The sequence below is a fragment of the Polyodon spathula genome, chromosome 16 (genome assembly GCF_017654505.1).
Source record: "Polyodon spathula isolate WHYD16114869_AA chromosome 16, ASM1765450v1, whole genome shotgun sequence".
Taxonomy (NCBI): domain Eukaryota; kingdom Metazoa; phylum Chordata; class Actinopteri; order Acipenseriformes; family Polyodontidae; genus Polyodon; species Polyodon spathula.
Genome location: NC_054549.1, coordinates 22,971,024 through 22,992,760, shown reverse-complemented (window position 1 = coordinate 22,992,760; position 21,737 = coordinate 22,971,024). Strand labels below are relative to the sequence as shown.

General features: G+C 43.0%; 1 protein-coding gene across 1 annotated transcript; it reads right to left on the bottom strand.

Annotated features, from left to right (window-relative positions):
* Nucleotides 1-729: 729 nt before the first annotated feature.
* gpr173 (G protein-coupled receptor 173) lies at nt 730-20,799 on the bottom strand. The gene is made up of 2 exons (XM_041273178.1): nt 20,692-20,799; nt 730-2,161 (listed from the first exon to the last, which is right to left on the bottom strand). Exon 2 carries the CDS (start codon nt 1,979-1,981, stop codon nt 854-856), a length of 1,128 nt encoding a protein of 375 aa, XP_041129112.1. The 5' UTR covers nt 1,982-2,161; nt 20,692-20,799; the 3' UTR covers nt 730-853.
* Nucleotides 20,800-21,737: the final 938 nt, after the last annotated feature.

Below are 21,737 nucleotides of genomic sequence, written 5' to 3'. Positions count from 1 at the left end.
TCAGCTCTAACCACTAGACTAGGCCACACTGCTTCCCTCCCTCCCAGTCCCTCAGCTCTAATCACTAGACTAGACCACAATGCTTCCCTCCCTCCCAGTCCCTCAGCTCTAACCACTAGACTAGACCACACTGCTTCCCTCCCTCCCAGTCTCTCAGCTCTAACCACTAGACTAGGCCACACCGCTTCCCCTGCTATTAGGGTCCCATCTGAGCCACACCTGATTGAATGTGTGGAATACAAGTGTGTGTTTCAGGTGGCGCCCTAATGCCTGCAACACAGGAAGTGATTTGGGGGCAGGAACATGCAGGAATGTTGAGCTTCACCCTGAAATTGAAATCAGAGGAATAGGGGAGTTTTTAAAGATTTGTCACCCCTTTCTTATCACAGGGGAGAGGCCAATTTGCTACTCTCTTTTATGGTATAATTAATTACCTTTAAGTCGACTGGAATTCCTCACTGTAATACTAGCTTTTAATCTTTTCATCAAATAAACAGAACTATTCATCCGCTAGACTGAGAAGGTTGTTTCTTTAAAAAAAATCCTCTGGCTACAGGTGTAGTTAGTGTTCTTTAGTAGCAAACAGGATCTTGCTTTTTAGTTCAAACCTTATTTTGTGTTTGTGGGATATATATATATATATATATATATATATATATATATATATATATATATATATATATAATCTTATAGGGATCCCCTATAAACCCCTTCAATACCGCTTGGAAGAGGTTAAAAGTAGAACAGAAAAGGAATCCCTTCAAATGGTTGTGTTGTACATTTGAACCTGAATCTAGGTTAGAAAGGGAGGGCAAAATACAGCTTCCTCTAGATTCCCTGCACCACTCTTCTTTCACATGACGCAGTAGGGCTCGCGGGGCAGTTGGGGTTTAGTCCTGCAACAAGGGGGCAGATGAGCCAGAAGACCTTTCTTGAGGTCTTTGTTGAGGAAGAAGCAGATGATGGGATTTACCCCGGCCTGGGCAAAACTCATCCACACTGCGACGGACAGGTAGCGGTGAGGTACGGTGCAGGCCTTCACGAACACCCTCCAGTAGCAGGCCACGATGTACGGTGACCATAGGACCAGGAAACACAGCGTGATCACGTAGAACATCCGGCCCAGCCGCTTCTCTGCCTTGAACTCCTCCATGCCCAGAAGCCGGCGGTTCTGGTTATGAACGTTCTGCCGGATCCCCAGCAGGGTAGGGGGCATGGGGCCGCGCCCAAATCCCGCGATCCAGTTGGCGGCTGCTTGGCCAGTGGCCCCCGGCCCGTGGAACGTCCAGTTCTGGCTGATCGCCGGGACCATCTGGACGGGCTTCATCTTGCGATGCTTGTACTCGAACAGCAGCAGTTTCATGTAGACCACGTGGGTGGCCAGGATGAGGACGGCCAACATGAGCATGAAGCCCAGGGTGTCGTTGGCTTTGAAGTAGCGGTGCTCGAAGATGCACTGGTCCTCCTCGCGGATGAACTTGTAGGTGCCCACGTCGAACACTGGGGGGAAGGCCATGGCCACCGAAAGCGTCCACACCATGCAGACCACAGCCACGCAGGTCCAGAAGGTCATGCGCTTGGAGTAGAAGCGGTGGTGGGCGATGGCCATGTAGCGGGTCACACTGATGCAGAAGAGCATAAAAGCCGCGTGGAAGCAGAAGAGGATGGCCATGAAAGCCACGATCTTGCAGCTGAGCACGCTGTAGGTCCAGGCCGAGCCGTTCTTGATAGATACCAGGACAAAAGGGAAACAGACGGCCGAGCGGATGGTGTCTGCCAGGCAGAGGTCCAGGAGGAAGTAGTAGGGGGCCTTGTGGAGGGCTCGGTCCTTCAGAATGAGCAGGGACACCACCAGGTTGCCCGCCAGACTCGCACAGATGATGAGCCCGAGAAGGACCAGCTTGACATATGTGGAAACGACGGAGGAACCGGATGCCAGCGGGTGGCTGGGTCCCTCGCTGCTCTCGCTTGCGTTGGCCATCCTTCCTTCCGTCCTTCCCTCCTTCTTTTGACCTTTTTTCTTGAAGTCCGTTCTTTTTTTCTTTCTTTCTTTCTTAGGTTCGTTCAGAGCTGGCCCCCCTCCAGAGTGTCTCTCTTGTGGTTTCAGCAACAGCACGGTGTTCTCACTCTGCAGCGCCCCATCGTCGTGTCCCAGCTGCACCTGGTGAGCCAAGCAGAGAGGCTTCATCATTATCCATGGCAATTGTAATATGATAAGCAGTAGTGATGTATGTATTAAATTACATTACAACTATGAAGGCAGTATATCAAAGCCTATGGTCTATATCACTGATATGACCAAAGGTTAAAGAAAATAATGGGTTAAGTTCTACTGGAAAACAAAGAAAAAGATGCTTTGGATTTTTCCACATTATCGACCATGACTTTGAGAATCATAGAATACTGCTGTGCACTGAGCAACAGCTTAAAGTCCCAATATTGTGGCCATCTTAGGTTACAGTTCAAAGTGCTAGGTGCCCTTACGGCCAGTCTGGGCAAGGTGTAGTGGAAGCTGTTTCCAGTGCCGTTCAGCTTTAAACTGTGCTGTGCGGAAAAACATCATCGAAAGTTGTGTGCTGAAAAAACTTTTGAATAATAACTGTTGTAAGCGAAGGCTGTGTTTAAAACGAACCCTACAAAGTTGTTGTTTCAAGGGACACAGAAGATATGACAGCTTTTCCTTAACACGTGGGCAGGAAAAACACATTTATGAGCAGCTGTCAGGCACATTTATTAATTTAAAAGCATTTGATACAAATTGGGGAAATTCTGCGACAGCAGGGGATCGATCGCACTGCTATTCAGTGTCGAGATAAAATTTAAAAAAATGAAAAAAACGAATACAAAAAAATTAAAGATAATAACAATGGGGCCTTTTACTTTTGCACTACTACCTCCTGAGTCAGCTATACCTGACAAAAGGATACTGGAACGCAGACAGCCACCTTTAACTACACCTTCCCCAGACCAGCCAGCTCAGCTACACCTGGGAAAATGCAATGGAAAAGAGGTATAATATTTTGTCAGAGAAGTTGCCATCTGAAATGGTTTCTGAGATATTAACAGGACCAGTTGATGATTCTTTTTAGCTTTAAATGACTATCTGAAACATGATTAGTGCTGTCTAAAGTTTAGCATGATTATCTGTTGTTGATTTCTGTAAAATGTTCCAACAGACTGTTGCTTTATAGGCAGTTGAATACCTACTACTATTGGACCTGACTAGAGGAATATAGAACACTTCATTAGCACCAGACCTTCTGCAAAATGAATAAACAGCTTAAATCTTTTGAAGTTTCTTTCAGATGCAATGAGCTCAACTTGTTTCTACATTGCTCATCTTAAGTATTACAGAGAAAATTAGTGGTTGTGAGCACATTGTCTTTTTATGAATATATAACACTGTGTAACACATTTTTTTTTTTTTTTTTTTTGTTCCTGGGTAGTAAGTGTTATTTCCTAATTGCTTATGCCTCAGAAGTATAGAAAATGGCTATTATTATTATAATTGTAAATCTCGAAAAACTACTCACTTCTAAATCTTTGTAGTCATTTTTGTTAATCGTTAAACAACTCAAGTGATAAAGCTTTGTGAATTTCATTATTCACTTCCCTAAATCTGCCCTGTAACTACACTGCTACAGACTTCTGATTTCCAATCCAAATCTACCCGATACCACTGCTGTATTTTCTGTTCAATTCTATCAACAATGTGATGCTGTGTGTTTGCAAAACGTTTTAACAAAGATTTTAACAGAACGATAATAAAGATGTGGTTAGAAAAACACTTTAATGTTCACGCACATGCATTCAGCCTTGAGCCAGAACCCCAAGGACATACTAGAAAATAAAACGATGCGCCAAGAGGTGTAAAAATCTACTCCATTGTCCCACATCACAATTAGTATATATTTTATAGCATGCAAGTTAAGGGTACACAACACATGGGAACATGTAACACAATACAATAAAAAGGTCCTTATGTACCCTTTAAGAGGTTTTGCATTTAACATTATGTAATGCTTTATTATGAGCACACAGTATACAGTTTTATTAACACACAGACCTAGTGTGATACAGTGTAGCTGTCCTATATGAGACACAGTATGAGCAGATCTATCAGGGGAAGAAGCGATTCAGCCCAGCACCTGGATACACCTGGGGCCTGTTGCACAAAAGTGGTTTAAAGTTATCTGGCTAACTTCCAGGTTTAATTGTGAAATTCAGGCTTATTCGTTTTCACAAAACAAGACAATAACTCAGGCTTAAAACCATGGTAACATATCACGCTTAAATAAACCTACTTCGAAGCAGGATAATTAAGAATAATCCTGACTTTTAAGTCCAGTTTTAAACTTCTCACAGGCTACCGGTACTTAAGGGACTCTTGCAGACACGGCTACAGTATTTTGATCTGTAACGCAATTAAGTAGGGCTCATAAATTGACAGAATGATTAAATAAATACATATATTCAAAGAGGAATGAACATATTTGTGTGTGTGTGTACTAGGGTGGTCATCTGGCTCCAGATTTACTGGACCCTTTGAGTCAGAACAGGATTTCAAACTTGTCCCTAAACTGAAAGCAATTAATGTGTAAATGAACGATTACAACTTTGCTACAATGAATAATGGTGCTTAATTACCATGTGCCTCAAACAAGTCTATAATTATAATAAGAATGAATAAACTGCTTATGTATTTGTATTGTTATTATAAATTTATTTTTTCAGCTACTTGGTCGCTATTTATTTTCTGTTAGTCGATATTCAATTGCCAATAATATGCAAATACTCTCCAAAGCAAAGCATCACCCCATTTCTCATCTATTCATCCACAGCTAATCATTATAGATCTGATGGGAAGCAGCTGATCAGTGTGACTTGTTTGCTATGCACAGCAATTCCGCCACAGGATTAATCTCAGCAAAGGTGTAGTTAATTTACACATCAATTACTTTCAGTTAAGGGGAATTTTGAAAATCCGTTCTGTCTCAAAGCGTCCGGTAGATCTGGAGCCATGTGGCCACCCTAGTGTATGTAAGAATTTATTTTTTACTACCGTCTATTTACGCCACTGCATTTACTTACGTTATTGACAGAAGAGTCCAAAAAACATATTTCTGTCTTTGCTGGACAGTTTAATAAAGACTACCCGGGCAAAACACACTCGACACTGCAATAGAATGCGTGTTAATGGTAGGTTCCACGCGCATTGACAGAAAGTTAACCCAGCTTGAGTTATCTTGATCAAATTAACCTCGATCTACATTCTTGAAACCAAGTTAGCCGGTTAAGTTATATCAAGTTAATTCAAACTAGATCACTTAAATTAAGTCACGTTCATGAAACAGGCCCCAGGTTAACAAAGATTAATCCTGATTTTTAAAACTGAATTTTTTTTTTTTTTAAATGCTATCACCTTTTGTACCGAGGGTGGTAGATGTTGGTGCTGTAATTATAAGGGAATTTCATGGGGCGAGGGTGTTTAGTGATTGCCAGGATCCAATTAATAATCCAGTTTCCACCCTGTAAGAGCGAAATGGGATAGTAGTCCTCTATCTGGTGGATCTTCTCAGACCCTCCCTTGAGCAACCAACCCGACGGAGCACAGCCCTACCCATATACAGGTACTCTGCATAGGTCTAAGATTTATGGCCATTTTTGTATACAGTCGACGATGGCGAAAACCTTAATAAGGCAACAATGTGCAGAGCTATAAGGAAAGTGTACCTTGCTCTGAAGAAGTTGCTGCCAGTCTTGGTGAAATTTCCCGGACTATAAAATGTTTTTGTAAAAAAAAAACATATACAGTGGCTTGCAAAAGTATTCAGACCCCTGACCAATTCTCTCATATTACTGAATTACAAATGGTACACTGAAATTTCGTTCTGTTCGATATTTTATTTTAAAACACTGAAACTCAAAATCAATTCTTGTAAGGTGACATTGGTTTTATGTTGGGAAATATTTTTAAGAAAAATAAAAAAAATGAAATATTTTGCTCGCAGAAGTATACAACCCTCACACATTAATATTTGGTAGAGCCAATTTTCGCTGCAATAACAGCTTTAAATTTCTTTTGGGGTAAGTATGTACTAGCTTTGCACACAGTGTCGGAGTGATTTTTGGCCCATTCTTCTTGGCAGATTTGCTTCAGGTTGGTTGGACGACACTTGTGGACTGCAATTTTCAAATAGTGCCACAGATTTTCAATGGGATTGAGATCAGGACTTTGACTGGGCCACTGTAGGACATTCACCTTTTGTTCATGAGCCACTCCAATGTTGCTTTGGCCTTGTGCTTGGGATCATTGTCCTGCTGAAAGGTGAATTTCCTCCCAAGCTTCAGTTTTTTAGCGGACTGAAGCAGATTCTCTTGCAGTATTTTCCTGTATTTTGCTCCATCCAGTCTTCCTTCAATTGTAACAAGATGCCCAGTCCCTGCTGATGAGAAGCATCCCCACAGCATAATGCTGCCACCACCATACTTCACTGTAGGGATGGTGTGTCTTGAGGCATGGGCAGTGTTAGGTTTGCGCCACACATAGCGCTTTGAGTTTTGGCCAAAAAGCTCTATCTTGGTCTCATCTGACCACAAAACCTTTTCCCACATCGCAGCTGGGTCACTCTCATGCTTTCTGGCAAACTCCAGACGTGCTTTCAGATGGTACTTTTTGAGTAACGACTTCTTTCTTGCCACCCTCCCATACAGGCCAGTGTTATGCAGAGCTCTTGATATGGTTGACTGGTGCCCCATTACTCCACTCTCAGCCACTGAACTCTGTAGCTCCTTCAAAGTGATTGTTGGCCTCTCTGTGGCTTCTCTCACAAGTCTCCTTCTTGTCTGAGCGCAGAGTTTTGAGGGACGTCCTTTTCTTGGCAGTGCCTGGGTGGTGTGATGCAGCTTCCACTTCCAGATTATTGATCCAACTGTGCTCACTGGGATATCCAAAAGCTTGGATATTATTTTGTACCCTTTCCCTAATCTATGCATTTGTAATACTTTATTTCTAACTTCTGTAGAATGTTCTTTGGTCTTCATTTTCCTTGATTCACAGCCTTACCAATGATCCTTCAACAGTGGGGTTTTTATCCAGAAAATGTGACAGCAACTTTAATGGTTCACAGGTGGAGGCCAATGATAAGGTAATTGTGTCCTCGTTAGGGCAATTTCTTTCATCGGTGCAAACTGGGAGTTTCCACAACACAGGGGTTGAATACTTATGCAAGCAAGATATTTCAGTTTTTTTATTTTTAACATCAAACCAATGTTACCTTACAATAATTGATTCTGAGTTTCAGTGTTTAAAAATAAAATATCAAACAGAATGAAATTTCAGTGTACCATTTGTAATTCAGTAATATGAGAGAATTGGTCAGGGGTCTGAATACTTTTGCAAGGCACTGTATATTTTTTTTTTACAAAACCTAATTTTAACAGGCCACACACACCATAAATCCCCCACAATTACCAAAATATCATCGTGTTGTTTAAAATAAAATAAAAACATACTGCTTTTAAAAAATTAGATATTTTATTTCTTTCTTAGTGAGTTTTGTCTGGTTTGCTGATAGGCAAAGACAGTATGGTTAAAGGCATCATTAGGTGGGGGGGGGGGGGGGGGGGGGGGGGGGGGGCGGCAGAAGGACTGTAAACTTGGCAACAATCAGATGTACTTGCGATCGCCCTGCTCTACTGGAGAAAGAAAAAAAGTAAGATCGCTGTGGGTCCATGACATCACCAAGAAAAGAAAAAGGGACAGCGAATATTATTGGCTGATACAGGAGCTCTGGTTTGATGAAGGCAGATTTCAAACCTACTTAATGTTGTATCATACAACTCTGGAAAATCAGAAACCAGAACCTCGAGCTTTTCCTTCATTGTACTTTTTTTTTTCTCGCAAAGGAGCCTCCTACATTCCCGATTGGTTGCTGGTAGCTTACGTCAAGGTGCGGCAAAAGTTGAAAATATTTTACCTCCTGCGCGTCGCTCTGTGATGCCACTTCCCTCTGCAGCTGTGCGTGATCGCCTTCAATATGAAAACAATTACTTTTGCCACGCCGCGTCTGGTGTGAACGGCCCTTAAGTTATATCCTGTTATCTCAAACCAGGGGCCTGTTTCACGAATGTGGTTTAATAAAGCCAGGATTAATTTAAGGGTGTCTCTTAGAGAGTGGAATCTGGATTATTAATCGGATCCTGGCAATCACTAAACACCCTCGCCCCATGAAATTCCCTTCTTATAATTATAGCACCAACATCTACCACCCTCAGTACAAAAGGTGACGGCATTTAAAAAAAAAAAAAAAAAATTCAGTTTTAAAAGTCAGAATTAATCTTTGTTAACCTGGGGCCTGTTTCATGAACGTGACTTAATTTAAGTGACCTACTTTGAGTTAACACGATATGACTTAACTGGCTAACTCGGTTTCAAGAACGTAGATCGAGTTTAATTTGATCAAGATAACTCAAGCTGGGTTAACTTTCTGTCAATGCGCGTGGAACCTACCGTTAACACGCATTCTATTGCGGCGTCGAGTGTGTTGCCATGGTAATCTTTATTAAACTGTCCAGCAAAGACAGAAATACGTTTTTTGGACTCTTCTGTCAATAACGTAAGTAAACGCTGCGGTGTAAATAGATGGTAGTAAAAAAAAAAAATCTTACCTACCTCACTGTACGCACTAGGGTGGCCATCTGGCTCCATATTTACCGGACACTTTGAGACAGAATGGATTTTCAAAATTCCCCTTAAACTTAAAGTAATTGATGTGTAAATTAACTACACCTTTGCTGAGATTAATCCTGTGGCGGAATTGCTGTGCATAGCAAACAAGTCACACTGACCAGCTGCTTCCCATCAGATCCATAATGATTAGCTGTGGATGAACAGATGAGAAACGGGGTGATGCTTTGCTTGGGAGAGTATTTGCATATTATTGGCAATTGAATCGACTAACAGAAAATAAATAGCGACCAAGTGGCTGCAAAAAATAAATTAATAATAACAATACAAATACATAAGCAGTTTATTCATTCTTATTATAATGATACACTTGTTTGAGGCACATGGTAATTAAGCACCATTATTCATTGTAGCAAAGGTGTAATGGTTCATTTACACATTAATTGCTTTCAGTTTAGGGACAAGTTTGAAATCCTGTTCTGTCTCAAAGGGTCCAGTAAATCTGGAGCCAGATGGCCACCCTAGTACACACACACACAAATATGTTCATTCCTCTTAGAATATATGTATTTATTTAATCATTCTGTCAATTTATGAGCCCTACTTAATTGTGCTACAGATCAAAACTTATGAAAATACTGTAGCCGTGTCTGCAAGAGTCCCTTAAGTACCGGTAGCCTGTGAGAAGTTTAAAACTGGATTTAAAAGTCAGGATTATTCTTAATTATCCTGCTCCGAAGTAGGTTTATTTAAGCGTGATATGTTACCATGGTTTTAAGCCTGAGTTATTATTTTGTTTTGTGAAACCGAATAAGCCTGAATTTCACAATTAAACCTGGAAGTTAGCCGGATAACTCTTTAAACCGCGTTCGTGAAACAGGCCCCTGGTCTGGTACGTCCCTCTCCGCTAGCTTCATTTCTCAGTTCTTACCCAATCTCTTATATATTATTTTGCAATCCCCACTTGCCAGTTGTTATAGCATGACCTACAGCTCTGGCCAAAGCCAGTAGTTTGCACATTTGCTATATTTAATACTGGTATGAGGCTCTTTTCTGTTGACCTCAACATTAATTTTAGCTCCAGTACATTTTGCAATTATTCCAATTGAATCAGTTAAAATATAACTGTTTCTCTTTTGCTGTTTTTCCAACTAAAACAAAGACTGGGGGGGGTACCCACATGATGACCCCTACGAAGTGCACCACCCAGGCCATTGCAGATGGTTGCCATGGTTGCACTTTGGTTGATTCCTGGAGCCAGCATCGCTGCTGTTGTGTGAGCTGATGCGCCAGGGAGACCAAAAATAGGCGAATCTCTTGAGCCAGCATTACACTTGAGCCATCAACACATCAGCAATCCACATTACCTGGAGGAGAAGCGCTGAAGGCTCATATATCATAGCAAAGCTATGTCTTGGTTGGTCCCCACCACTGCTCTCTCATTTTATCTTGGCAAATCCAATATTAGCATAAAGTAAACGACAGCAACTGTCATGGAATAAAAATCAGGACCCTCAAATGTATGACATTCAAAGGGTGGGGGGGAGCATTTAAGTGAAATATAAATCAACTCAAGAAGCATGTCATGAACTAAGAGTGGCTTTGCAGTGCTTATGCAAAACTATCGCGATACACAGCATCTCTAGCGCGTACCTTTAAATTAACTCCATGAGCAAACCCTTCAGCTGTTTATTTGCTACAGAGACTGAGAAGCAGTCTCCATGCTCTTCCAGCCCTCTTAACATGCTAAGCAAACGCAATGCTTCACACCAGAAAGGAGGTCAGCTGCTGTTCCACACGCCAGTGCATGTAAACGTAGATCTGTCACAGTAATTACCTAGCCTGTTGCTAAGATACAGGACTGAGTGTGTGTGTGTGCATGTGAATATACAGTAGGCATGGCTGTGCTTTTGTGGGAGAGAAAATATCACCAGTTTAAAGAAAATAAATCTTAATAAAAAATAAACAAATGCATTTCTGTGATAAATGAGGCCTATGGGAGTGTTGTGAGGTAGTGTAGCCTAATGGTTAGAGCTGAGGGACTGGGAGGGAGGGAAGCAGTGTGGCTTGGTCTAGTGGTTAGAGCTGAGGGACTGGGAGGGAGGGAAGCAGTGTGGTCTAGTCTAGTGGTTAGAGCTGAGGGACTGGGAGGGAGGGAAGCAGTGTGGCCTGGTCTAGTGGTTAGAGCTGAGTGACTGGGAGGGAGGGAAGCAGTGTGGTCTAGTCTAGTGGTTAGAGCTGAGGGACTGGGAGGGAGAGAAGCGGTATAGCCTAATCTAGAGTTATTGGTTTTAGCCCAGTTCTGAATGCGATCAAAATATGGTTACCATATGACTCCATCTACACTAAGACAGTCTGGGACAGTTCAGGTTTTTCAACTCACACCCTAATGCATTCTAGTTAAGTGTAGTCCTGCTGTGAAAGGAACCTGAGCGACAAAACATACCAGAATGCACTGTGGTGTGTGTTGAAAAGCCTGAACTGTCCTAGTGTACACAGAGTCATATGGTAACCCGAGCCTAGTGGTTACTGCAAAGGGACTGGGAGACATGCTGGCAGTAAGTGCAGGCTTCTGCATGCAAATTTCTATCTGTCACAATAATTACAGCTGGCTGTTGCTAAGCAACTGCACCTTATAGCTTATGTGTGCGAATGTGTGTGGGTGTATGTGTGCAATTGAAGGGAGAAATGATCTCACAGAAAACAAAAACATTTCTCATGTAATTCAGGGAGAATCTCTATGGGACCAGCAGAGAAGCAGTGTGGTCTAGTCTAGTGGTTAGAGCTGAGGGACTGGGAGGGAGGGAAGCAGTGTGGTCTAGTCTAGTGGTTAGAGCTGAGGGACTGGGAGGGAGGGAAGCAGTGTGGTCTAGTCTAGTGGTTAGAGCTGAGGGACTGGGAGGGAGGGAAGCAGTGTGTTCTAGTCTAGTGGTTAGAGCTGAGGGACTGGGAGGGAGGGAGTAAAAGCAGTGTGTCTTGGAAGGATTATTCCATGTAAAGTTCATGACGCACTGACCAAAGCAAGAGCATCCTTGACCTTTTTCTTCCTTCGCAGTAAATGTGCCTTGGTGATCAAACATCTGCAGAATTTGTGGAAGAAATCTCTGAGTGGCGGGAAGGCTGTGCTGTTGATTAAATGCGGCTTGGTTTAGGACGAGTGGCATAGTAAAGTTTCACTGAAATCTGTTTTCTATACGAGGAGAGACAGAATGAGGACATGGCAGAGGAAAGGAAAGAGAAGAGGCTTGGCAGGAATCTGCCAAAAACAATGCAGTATGTGGTATTTATGAAATGTGGAAAAGCAACAAACAAAATGGGAATTATAGCATTGCTTACCACAACTGGTTGAATATAATGCACCCCAAGTATATGTAACAGGCAGTAAAGTGTTATCGATTCTGACCCATGTCAAGATGAGCTTAAAAGCTCTATAACCATGAATACAGGTCATTTTGCATTATAGTTTGTGGTGTGCCGCATAGGTGTAATTTATACAAGGGATGCAGAGGACATGTCCCCCTCACTTTTTTCAACTACGGGGAAATGTCCCCTGTGTATATTATCTGTTATGTTGTGTGTGGTTTGTTAAATGTTGGTGTATAGTCATTGGTACACGGGATATAAACGGGTCTGTAACACGAGTGTTTAAAATGTATATTTGTATTTAGGCACGGGATTGTACATCACTTCACGTACATTTAAAGTAGTTAATATGTGAGCACGAGGTTGCACATAGTTAATTCACGTGCTGGGATTCAAGTGAATAATTAATTAGTAATTGAATCCCAGCACAACAGTATATATAGATGCACATTTTCACATACTGGCGGTTGGGTGTTCGGTGAGTGGAGAACGGGAGAGAGAGGAGAAATTATTTACAATTGCTATTGCGTGCTGGTGAGACCAGCACGATACTTGTTAATTTATCAACTCACTGTGTTTGTCAGTGTGTCTGCCCGTGCACCGTTTTGTTAAGTATAGTCCGTTTTTGTTTGTCTCTTATTTTGGCGTAGAGTGCCGTGTCCTGTTTCTGTTTGTTTGTTAAACTGTTTTATTTTACAATAAACTGGCGCAAGCAAGCGCCACCAAAATTTCATTTCATCCGTCCTGTCTGCGTATTTCATTCCTTCCTGGTTCTGACACCGCCCACTTCTGCCTTCTCTGTGACACGTGGCGTCCTGCGTGGGATAACAGCGCCTCCAAGAGTCAAACCAGGAGAGGTGTTTTGTGTGGGGGGAAAAAAAAAATGGGACAAAGTGGCCAGAGGAAGCAGCAACCTCCCCAGCAGCCAGAGCAGGTGCTCTGGTTTGAGATGACTGCGTCCATGGAAATTCGGGACGAGGACCTGGACACATTTGTGGAGGCTTGGGAGAGCCAGGGGGGATGGTGCCTCCTGTGCAAGCGCTACGGGCATGGAGTGGCGGACTGCCCTCTCCCAGATACAGAAGGGAGGTAGTTTCCACGTCAGCAGCCGGAGCCAGAGCACCTGGAGGCCCAGGAGAGGAAGGTGAGGAGGAGGCAGAGAAGGGGAAAGGGGAAGAGGAAAGCAGAGTGTCTACCGCCCAAGTCTCCACCAGCAGGGGAAGAATGCCTGCTGGTGTTGCCTCCACAGGGAGAGGAGCCGTTGCTGCCATCTCCAGCGCCAGAGGGACAGGTCCCACCGCTGTCTCCAGAGCCGCACCAGTCCCCTGCAAGTGAGGGAGAGCCGCAACAGTCCCCTGCAAGTGAGGGAGAGCCGCACCAGTCCCCTGTAACAAGGGTAGACTACACGCCGCTCCCACCTCCGTCGCCAGGAGACTACACGCCGCTCCCATCTCCACCGCCAGGAGACTACACGCCTCCGCCACCTCCACCAGCAGGCGCAGAGCAGCAGGAGCTGCCTCTGCCTCTGCCACCTGCCTCTGCCTCTGCCTCCGCCACCTCCACCGGCAGGCGCAGAGCAGCAGGAGCTGCCTCTGCCTCCGCCACCTCCACTGTCCACCAGCAGGGTGAATGCCTGCCGGCAGAGCAGCAGAGGATGAATGCCTGCTGCACTCTGCCTCCGCCACCTCCACCAGCAGGAGGAGAGCAGCAGGAGCTGCCTCTGCCTCCGTCACCTTCACGGGCAGGAGACTACCTGCCTTCGCCACCTCCACCAGCAGGAGCAGAGCAGCAGGAGCTGCCTCTGCCTCCGCCACCTTCACTGGCAGGAGACTACACGCTTCGCCCAAGGATGCCTGCCACGCTTCGCCCAAGGATGCCTGCCACGCTTCGCCCAAGGATGCCTCCGCATCGCCTGGGGTTGCCAGTCGCTCCGCATCGCCTGGGGTTGCCTGTTGCTCCGCATCGCAGCAGGAAGTACTGTGGCCGGAATCCCACCAAGGGGAGCTGCCAGCCACAAAGAAGGGGGAGGAGGTCTGGAGACCACCAACCCCAGCAGCAGTTACACTGTCGGAGATCGTGGGGGAGGTCAGGAGACCTGCTCCCACTGCAGCAGTTTTGCTGCCGGAGATCGTGGGGGAGGTCCAGGGACCTGCTCCCAATGCAGCTTCTTCGCTGCTGGAAGTACGGTGGTCGAAGCCCCACCAAGGAGAGCTGCCGGCACCGAAGAAGGGGTGAGATCAGGAGACCACCCCCCAAGCAGCCTTTCTGCTTCCAGGACTGCCCTGGCAGGAGTATGCCACCCTGCTGTCAGCATTGTTGCTGACAGCCTTACAACCTGTGGGCCCCTTGAAGCCTCTGGTCCTGGCCCAGGACTTTGTGTGGGACTTTTGGGCTTTTAAGGGGGGGGCATATGTGACAAAGTGCCCACCCCTGTGTATATTATCTGTTATGTTGCGTGTGGTTTGTTAAATGTACATCACTTCACGTACATTTAAAGTAGTTAATATGTGAGCACGAGGTTGCACATAATTAATTCACGTGCTGGGATTCAAGTGAATAATTAATTAGTAATTGAATCCCAGCACAACAGTATATATAGATGCACATTTTCACATACTGGCGGTTGGGTGTTCGGTGAGTGGAGAACGGGAGAGAAGAAATTATTTACAATTGCTACTGAGTGCTGGTGGGACCAGCACGATACTTGTTAATTTATCAACTCCCTGTGTTTGTTAGTGTGTCTGTCCGTGCACCGTTTTGTTAAGTATAGTCCGTTTTTGTTTGTCTCTTATTTTGGCGTAGAGTGCCGTGTCCTGTTTCTGTTTGTTTGTTAAACTGTTTTATATTACAACAAACCGGCGCAAGCAAGCGCCACCATCATTTCATTTCATCCGTCCTGTCTGCGTATTTCATTCTTTCCTGGTTCTGACGCCGCCCACTTCGGCTGTCTCTGTGACACCCCCTCACGTTGCGGTGGCACTACATCTCTCAAAAATGCATTTGTAAAATCACTTGTCAGTACATTAGGACCCAGCAGAAAACACCGACCAACTGATGCAGCGTTGGCCTCGCAGTGCATTGTGGGCGATCTCAAGCAGAGAGGAAAAAGCTGAGCCCGGTAATAAAAGAACTGTTTCTTTTCGATGTGACATATCTCAATCGTGATATCATTTCCCATGTCTATGGTCTCAATACTATAAAATATTTGCTATTTGAACACTGGGATTGTCATAGAGTGGATGTGAAATACCCCCTCCTGTCCTCCGAAGAGAGAGTTCAGGACCACAAAGGCGCCAATCTGAATGAAATCAAAGTTTATTTTTAATGTTATTACTACATGCCTCAGCTACTGAGACTGTCCTCCACCTTGAGAAACAAGTTTTCCATATTGGACACACTCCCATCAAAGAAGGTCAACTCCCTCGAAAACCGTACTCCGTCCAATAAATGCCGCCCTCAAACAAGTGCTGCTCTTGAATGAACACTGCAGCTGTTTTAGGCAATTTAACATAAACGTTATTGAAGATATACAGCAATTATTATTTTTAACTATGAAAAAATAGTTTGATTTTCACCCCTCTCAATGTCAGAAGTATAGGGGGCAAGCAGGGCGCCTGAGAGGGGCAAACTGTGCAACTAATCTAGGCATGTCTGTAAGGCGATGTCCATGGATTTTCAGGGAAGGATGTAGAGATGTAAGCAATGGCAAGTGTTGGCGTACAGCCACAGTTAAGTGGGGTGCTTGTGTATCCTGGTACGGTGCCATTATCTCTTATGGCTTCGCCCATGCTCTGCTTGTATCACAGCTTGGTTTTGCTGTATGCCTTGCTGTGGATTTGGCTGCACTCTCCCTATAGCCTGTGGTCACAGCTTTTAAATATACATACATTACACGACTGGTCGACAGCCAGATTGGATTGTGATCTCTCGTCCAAACTCAGCCTGATCTGCTTTTGAATTGGAAAACGCCGGTCTTGCAGACCATGTATAAAATAAACTGACATGGCTTGAAACTCACACACCTGTCGATGTCACCCCCTCCCCCCCCCCCCCCCCCCCCCCCCCCCCCCCCCAAATATGTGTTCCCCTTCTGAATATTGGTACCCCCTTATTTTTTTGGTAACAAAGTTATCTTTTGTTGCATATAAGTCTATATCAATGCATTTTCAACTAAAACCTTCATTTAAAGACCACTTTACCAAATCCTAAACTTGTACTATCCAGTCCCCTCTGATAGGTCCAGTCTTGCCTACAATAATACATGATAAAAGCCTGCAAACATTTCCTAGCAGTATACAGTCATGATTTACATACAAATAGGATACATAACAAACATGCACCTGGGGGGGACAAATGTTTGTTACCCTGGGGCTACAAATATTCAGCGAATGTTTGTTCCTGGGGGGAACAAATATTCGGCAGAACCAATATTTGTTTACACCGACAATCAGTCCTGGGTTTCATAAACCCCTTCAATTAAGTACATTATTGAAATAATTAGGGGCAAGGAGTTTGATTTTACATTAAGTTGTTTCTCTCTTATATAGTAGCTGCACACTCCTGTTAGTAAACTCATAGGTAAGATTTATTCATGCTGTGATGGGAAGTACAATCAGTTCATTTAGAGCAGATTTAGATGGATCATTTCAATATTTGTAAGAACAGACTTCACTGAGAGGAGTTCTGAACCCCAGGGGTGGTTGCAGCAGCAGGGCCAGTGTGAGATTCTAACCCTGCTCAAACTCCTGGCTCCTGACCATTTCAGTAATAATAATAATAATAATAATAATAATAATAATAATAATAATAATAATAATAGACTGCATTGAGGGGAATTTAGAACCCCAGGACTGGGTGCAGCAGCAGTAGCAGGGCTAGTGTGAGATTCTAACCCTGCTCAAACTCCTGGCTCCTGATCATTTCAATATTAATAATAATAGACTTCACTGAGGGAAATCTGAACCCCAGGATTGTGTGCAGCAGCAGCAGCAGCAGGGCTAGTGTGAGTTTCTAACCCTGCTCAAACTCCTGGCTCCTGGTCATTTCAATATTAATAATAATAATAGACTGCACTGAGGGGAGTTTGAAACCCCAGGACTGTGTGCAGCAGCAGTAGCAGGGCTAGTGTGAGATTCTAACCCTGCTCAAACTCCTGGCTCCTGATCATTTCAATAATAATAATAATAATAATAATAATACTTTATTGAGGGGAGTTGTGAACCCCAGGACTGGGTGCAGCTGCAGCAGCACGGTTAGTGTGAGTTTCTAACCCTGCTCAAACTGCTAGCTCCTGATCATTTCAATATTAATAATACTAGACTTCACTGAGGGGAGTTCTGAACTGGGTGCAGCAGCAGCAGGGCTAGTGTGAGATTCTAACCCTGACCAAACTCCTGGATCCTGATCAATTCAATATTCATAATAATAGACTTCATCAAGGGGAGTTCTGAATCCCAGGACTGGGTGCAGCAGCAGCAGCAGGGTTAGTGTGAGTTTCTAACCCTGCTCAAACTCCTGGCTCCTGATCATTTCAAGGTTAGACGTGTGTCATGTTTCTCCGACACTACATATTAAAAGCTAATTTTGTTCTGTAAACTGGCCTAGGATTACTTTTTTGGTGGTCTCGCAACTTCATAGACACCTGTAGGTGACATTACCCTTCATGACAGGTTTTAACTTTGGTCGCTTATAAAAAAAAAAAAAAAGTCACTACTATTAAATGATATTGTAGGGGGTCAACAAAGGTCAAACAAATATTGCTGTGTTGTTATCAACAGATATGTTTTACTCCTCAAGACAAGGAATTGACAAACTGAGGTCTGTTTGACCTTGTGTGTTCTGTGTCTAGAGCAACACACGCCAAGAAATTGATAGTGCTTGGATATTGTTAGGAAAACAGAGCGTAAGCAGAATTCACAAAGATCAGCTTCGCAAACATGCAGTTAGGTAAGAAATGTAAGACAGACACTTCTGAGTTATCAAGTTTTTTCCAGGGTAATCAGTGGAATAACTTGTATTTATTTCAAGTTCCACAGCAATCCCATTTGTTGTGTTTTAAGGGATATTTTGCCTGCTTATTGTCACCGTTTTTGCTTGGATATTAAAAGGTTTGACTGTGCTTCCTAGAACAGCAGTCACTGTAGCTACCAAACTGGAAAAGGTGAAGTGAAGCTCCTATCACTACGAATGTGGCAGCAGTCGTGGTTGGTTTTATACGCGACTCCAATGTATTGAAGTTACGCCTCGCTTTAGACTTCTAAATGCAACCCTGTTCCAGGCTTTCCCAAGATGTCTGCCAATAGCTCCAGGCACAATCCGGTTCATGGCCTTCTCGACGTGGCTGCCCGCAACGCTGCTGGGTGATTTGTTCGAACCCCAGTGTACCAGAAGAAACAGCCAGACCCGCAGCTCAGAATTGCAAATTGACATTAAAAGCCGTCGATCTGCTACAATCATTGCACAACTCGCAAAATAAAATCTGTTTGCAAGATTGCTGTTTGGGTGAAGTCAAAAACTGAAGTTTGTCATCGTCAACGTATGATTGCATGTGCAACTCCATTCACTGGTGGGGTCTTAATTCAAGTTGCAAATTATATCATTTTAATTGAAGCAGTGGTGTTATTTTTCTTTTCTTTTATTGATTTGAAATGTAATTTTAATAAATTAGGTCAGATTACTCAAAGTTTTCTTAAAAAAAAAAAGGGGGGGGGGAATGGGAATACCACGTTATAACTATGTGCCCCTGCTACAGAAGCTGCCCCCTCCACTTTTGCATCAAAGTTCACAATACATCTTTATTATGTTGGCTGAAAACAAATACCTTCCTCTAATAGGTGATTTATAGTATTTTGAGCAGCTAAAAAAAATGAACACTGTGAGTTCCATCCCTACATATTATATATGAAGGCGAATGTCTGTGTGGGAAAGAATATCTCAAAACGTTGGAAACCAAGGTCTGTTTACCTGCTACATGTCCATACAGCTCACACACAGATGCTCACTGCCCTATAACTCTCATACGCTTTTATTGTTAGTATAGAATTATACTATATTCTTAGAAAACCTTTATTTAATCCAGTTTCACTGAAGAGAAGGGAAAGGTTAAAGAGAAGAGCACTAAGGGGCCGAGATACGTGGCCGGTTGTGATGTCACCGTATTGATTTGACGCATGCAAAGCTGCCGCTCTGATTGGCTAACAGTTCCTCAGTCATCTACAACTATTTGCTAAATAGTTCTTGTATTAGAAATGTTGTTTTGCTGATTGCCAGACATAGGCAGGCCTGAACCAAATTAGCACTTTTTTACTTACATAACTGCATAACACCAGCTGGATTATCTGTGAAATGTTGCTTACAATTTGAAGCTATTTATTTGACACTTCAGAAAAATAAACAAAGAAGCACACAGACACACACGTACACAGACAGACAGACAGAGTGAGCCCTGATGCAGACAACTGTTGCACAGACAGATCAACAGACTGACAGGTTTGCAAACTGGATAGAATTACAGACAGCAGATACTGTAGACAGACGGGTGGGTAAATGACAATGGCCCATGGAACAAAGAAGGTTGCATTGAACCCCCCCCTCTCTGATTCAAAGTGAAGGGGGTTTTATTGTGTGCAGGCCTGAGTTCTGGGCCTGGTGAACCGGCCTGTGTGGGTGGGGTGGTGGGAGAGGTGTTGTGTGTGTGTGGTGGGGGCGGGGGGGGGGGGCCCCCGCCCCCACCCACAACGTAGGGAGGAGAGGTTGTGTGTGTGTGTGGGTGCGTGCGTGGGCAGGTGTGTGTGTGGGCAGGTGTGTGTAGGGGTGTGGGGGTGGTGTGTGTGTGTGTGTGTGTGTGTGTGTTGGTGTGTGGGTTGCTTCGCTATTGTTGAAAACTGGGTAGCATCAGCAACAGTCCAAATACTGAGGGAGGGGGCGACGGAATCTGCACCAACCAAACCAGCTCGAATCACACAGTGAACACAAATACTACATGACTGTTCAGATTATGTTCAATTATAAAGAACGTGGATTCAACCAGGTGAATACTGCACATTCATTTTTTTAAAAAAGGTGCTTTTTTTGTTTTGCTTTCGCGTTGAGATTTAAAAAAAAAAATCTATAACATGAATGTACCACATACAATTAGATGCACTATAAATGAAAGTCCAGTGGAATACATTACCATTGGGTTAACAATACAAAATAAATACAGAAACAAAAGACAATGAAAAAAAAGCGATGCGCCCTTTATGAGAAATGAATATCGGTGTGGTGCTTGGGGCACCACGACCAACAAGTTACATCTGAAATATCGCAAACCCCGTGACATACACACAAAAAGCACCAGATACTGTATAATTAAAAAATACAGTCTGTGCATAAAACACGAAACCGTAGACTACACAGATAATTCTTATGTATTTTTTATATAAAACTGTAAATCGCCCTGGGTAAGAGCGTCTGATAAGAAATTAACAATAATAATAATAATAATAATAATAATAATAATAATAATAATATAATCTGTGAGGTGTTAAACGATTACCACTATAAACCACATGAACAGAATGGCCATAAAACCCTATAAAATATGGGCGAAAGCGAACGTCTTATATGATGACACTGTCGTGAAAAATGTTTTTACCTACCTATTTTTCTTGTTATGTAGACAAAAGACGTGCTTTAATTCCAGGCCATTTTGGTGCTGGCAGAAGTGGTGGTGTGGTCGAAAAAAATCACCTCAATGAATAAACACCCACTACTACTTATATAAAGGTACGTGTACTATATATAATATATATATAGATATATATAGAGAATATAGATATATATAGATATATATATATATATCTATATATATATATATATATACCTTTATCCACAAATTAAAATAATTTTCCCCACAGATGTAAAAGGGAGTATCAACTAAAACCACCCAAAAACAAAACGTACTTTAAAAAAACCGTGTTTCCTTTTTTTTTTTTTGTTTTGTTTTTTTTTTTTTTTTTGCGCGTGCTGTGTCCGGAGTATTATTATTTTTATAGTAGTATTAATTTACTTTTAAATACATTAAAAAAAAAAACAAAAAAAAAAAAAAAACGGCTTGGTTCCTGTTAAAAGGGGCGTTGTACTATCAGTAACATTGGGAACGGTATGGAACCCAAACACGAAATACAGGTTTTAATGAACAGAAATGACCGTTTCTTCTTTTTTCGTGTCCATTCCATCTCTTCAGTTTTCCCCATTAAACCACCATACCTCGACACTGGAATCCGACGGTGGGAGGGGGGAAAATATTTAAAACAAAATAAAAATAAAAATAAATGTTCTTCTTTTTTTCCCTCCAATATTGAAGTTTGCTTCACATCTTGCCAAGCAGAGCTTTTTTTACTGTTTATGTGTTAAACGCCACACAGTCCGTGTCCAGTACGGTATATATCTTATTATTTCATTATTACAGTTGGCATTGTTAATTTATGAAAATTTTCTAAGGTATAATCCCGCCCGTTTACACTGAAATGCGAGAAACCGTTACCTTTCTTATCATATAAGCGTTTGGCTGCCAGCTTTCACCTTTCTATTGGCAGCCTGGCGACAATATCGTTCTATGTGGAGAGCTGTGCATTTTGCACATAGATAGGCGTCCCGTATTCTTTTCAAACCAAGGTGTGCCTGAGTTTCCTACCAGGAAAAA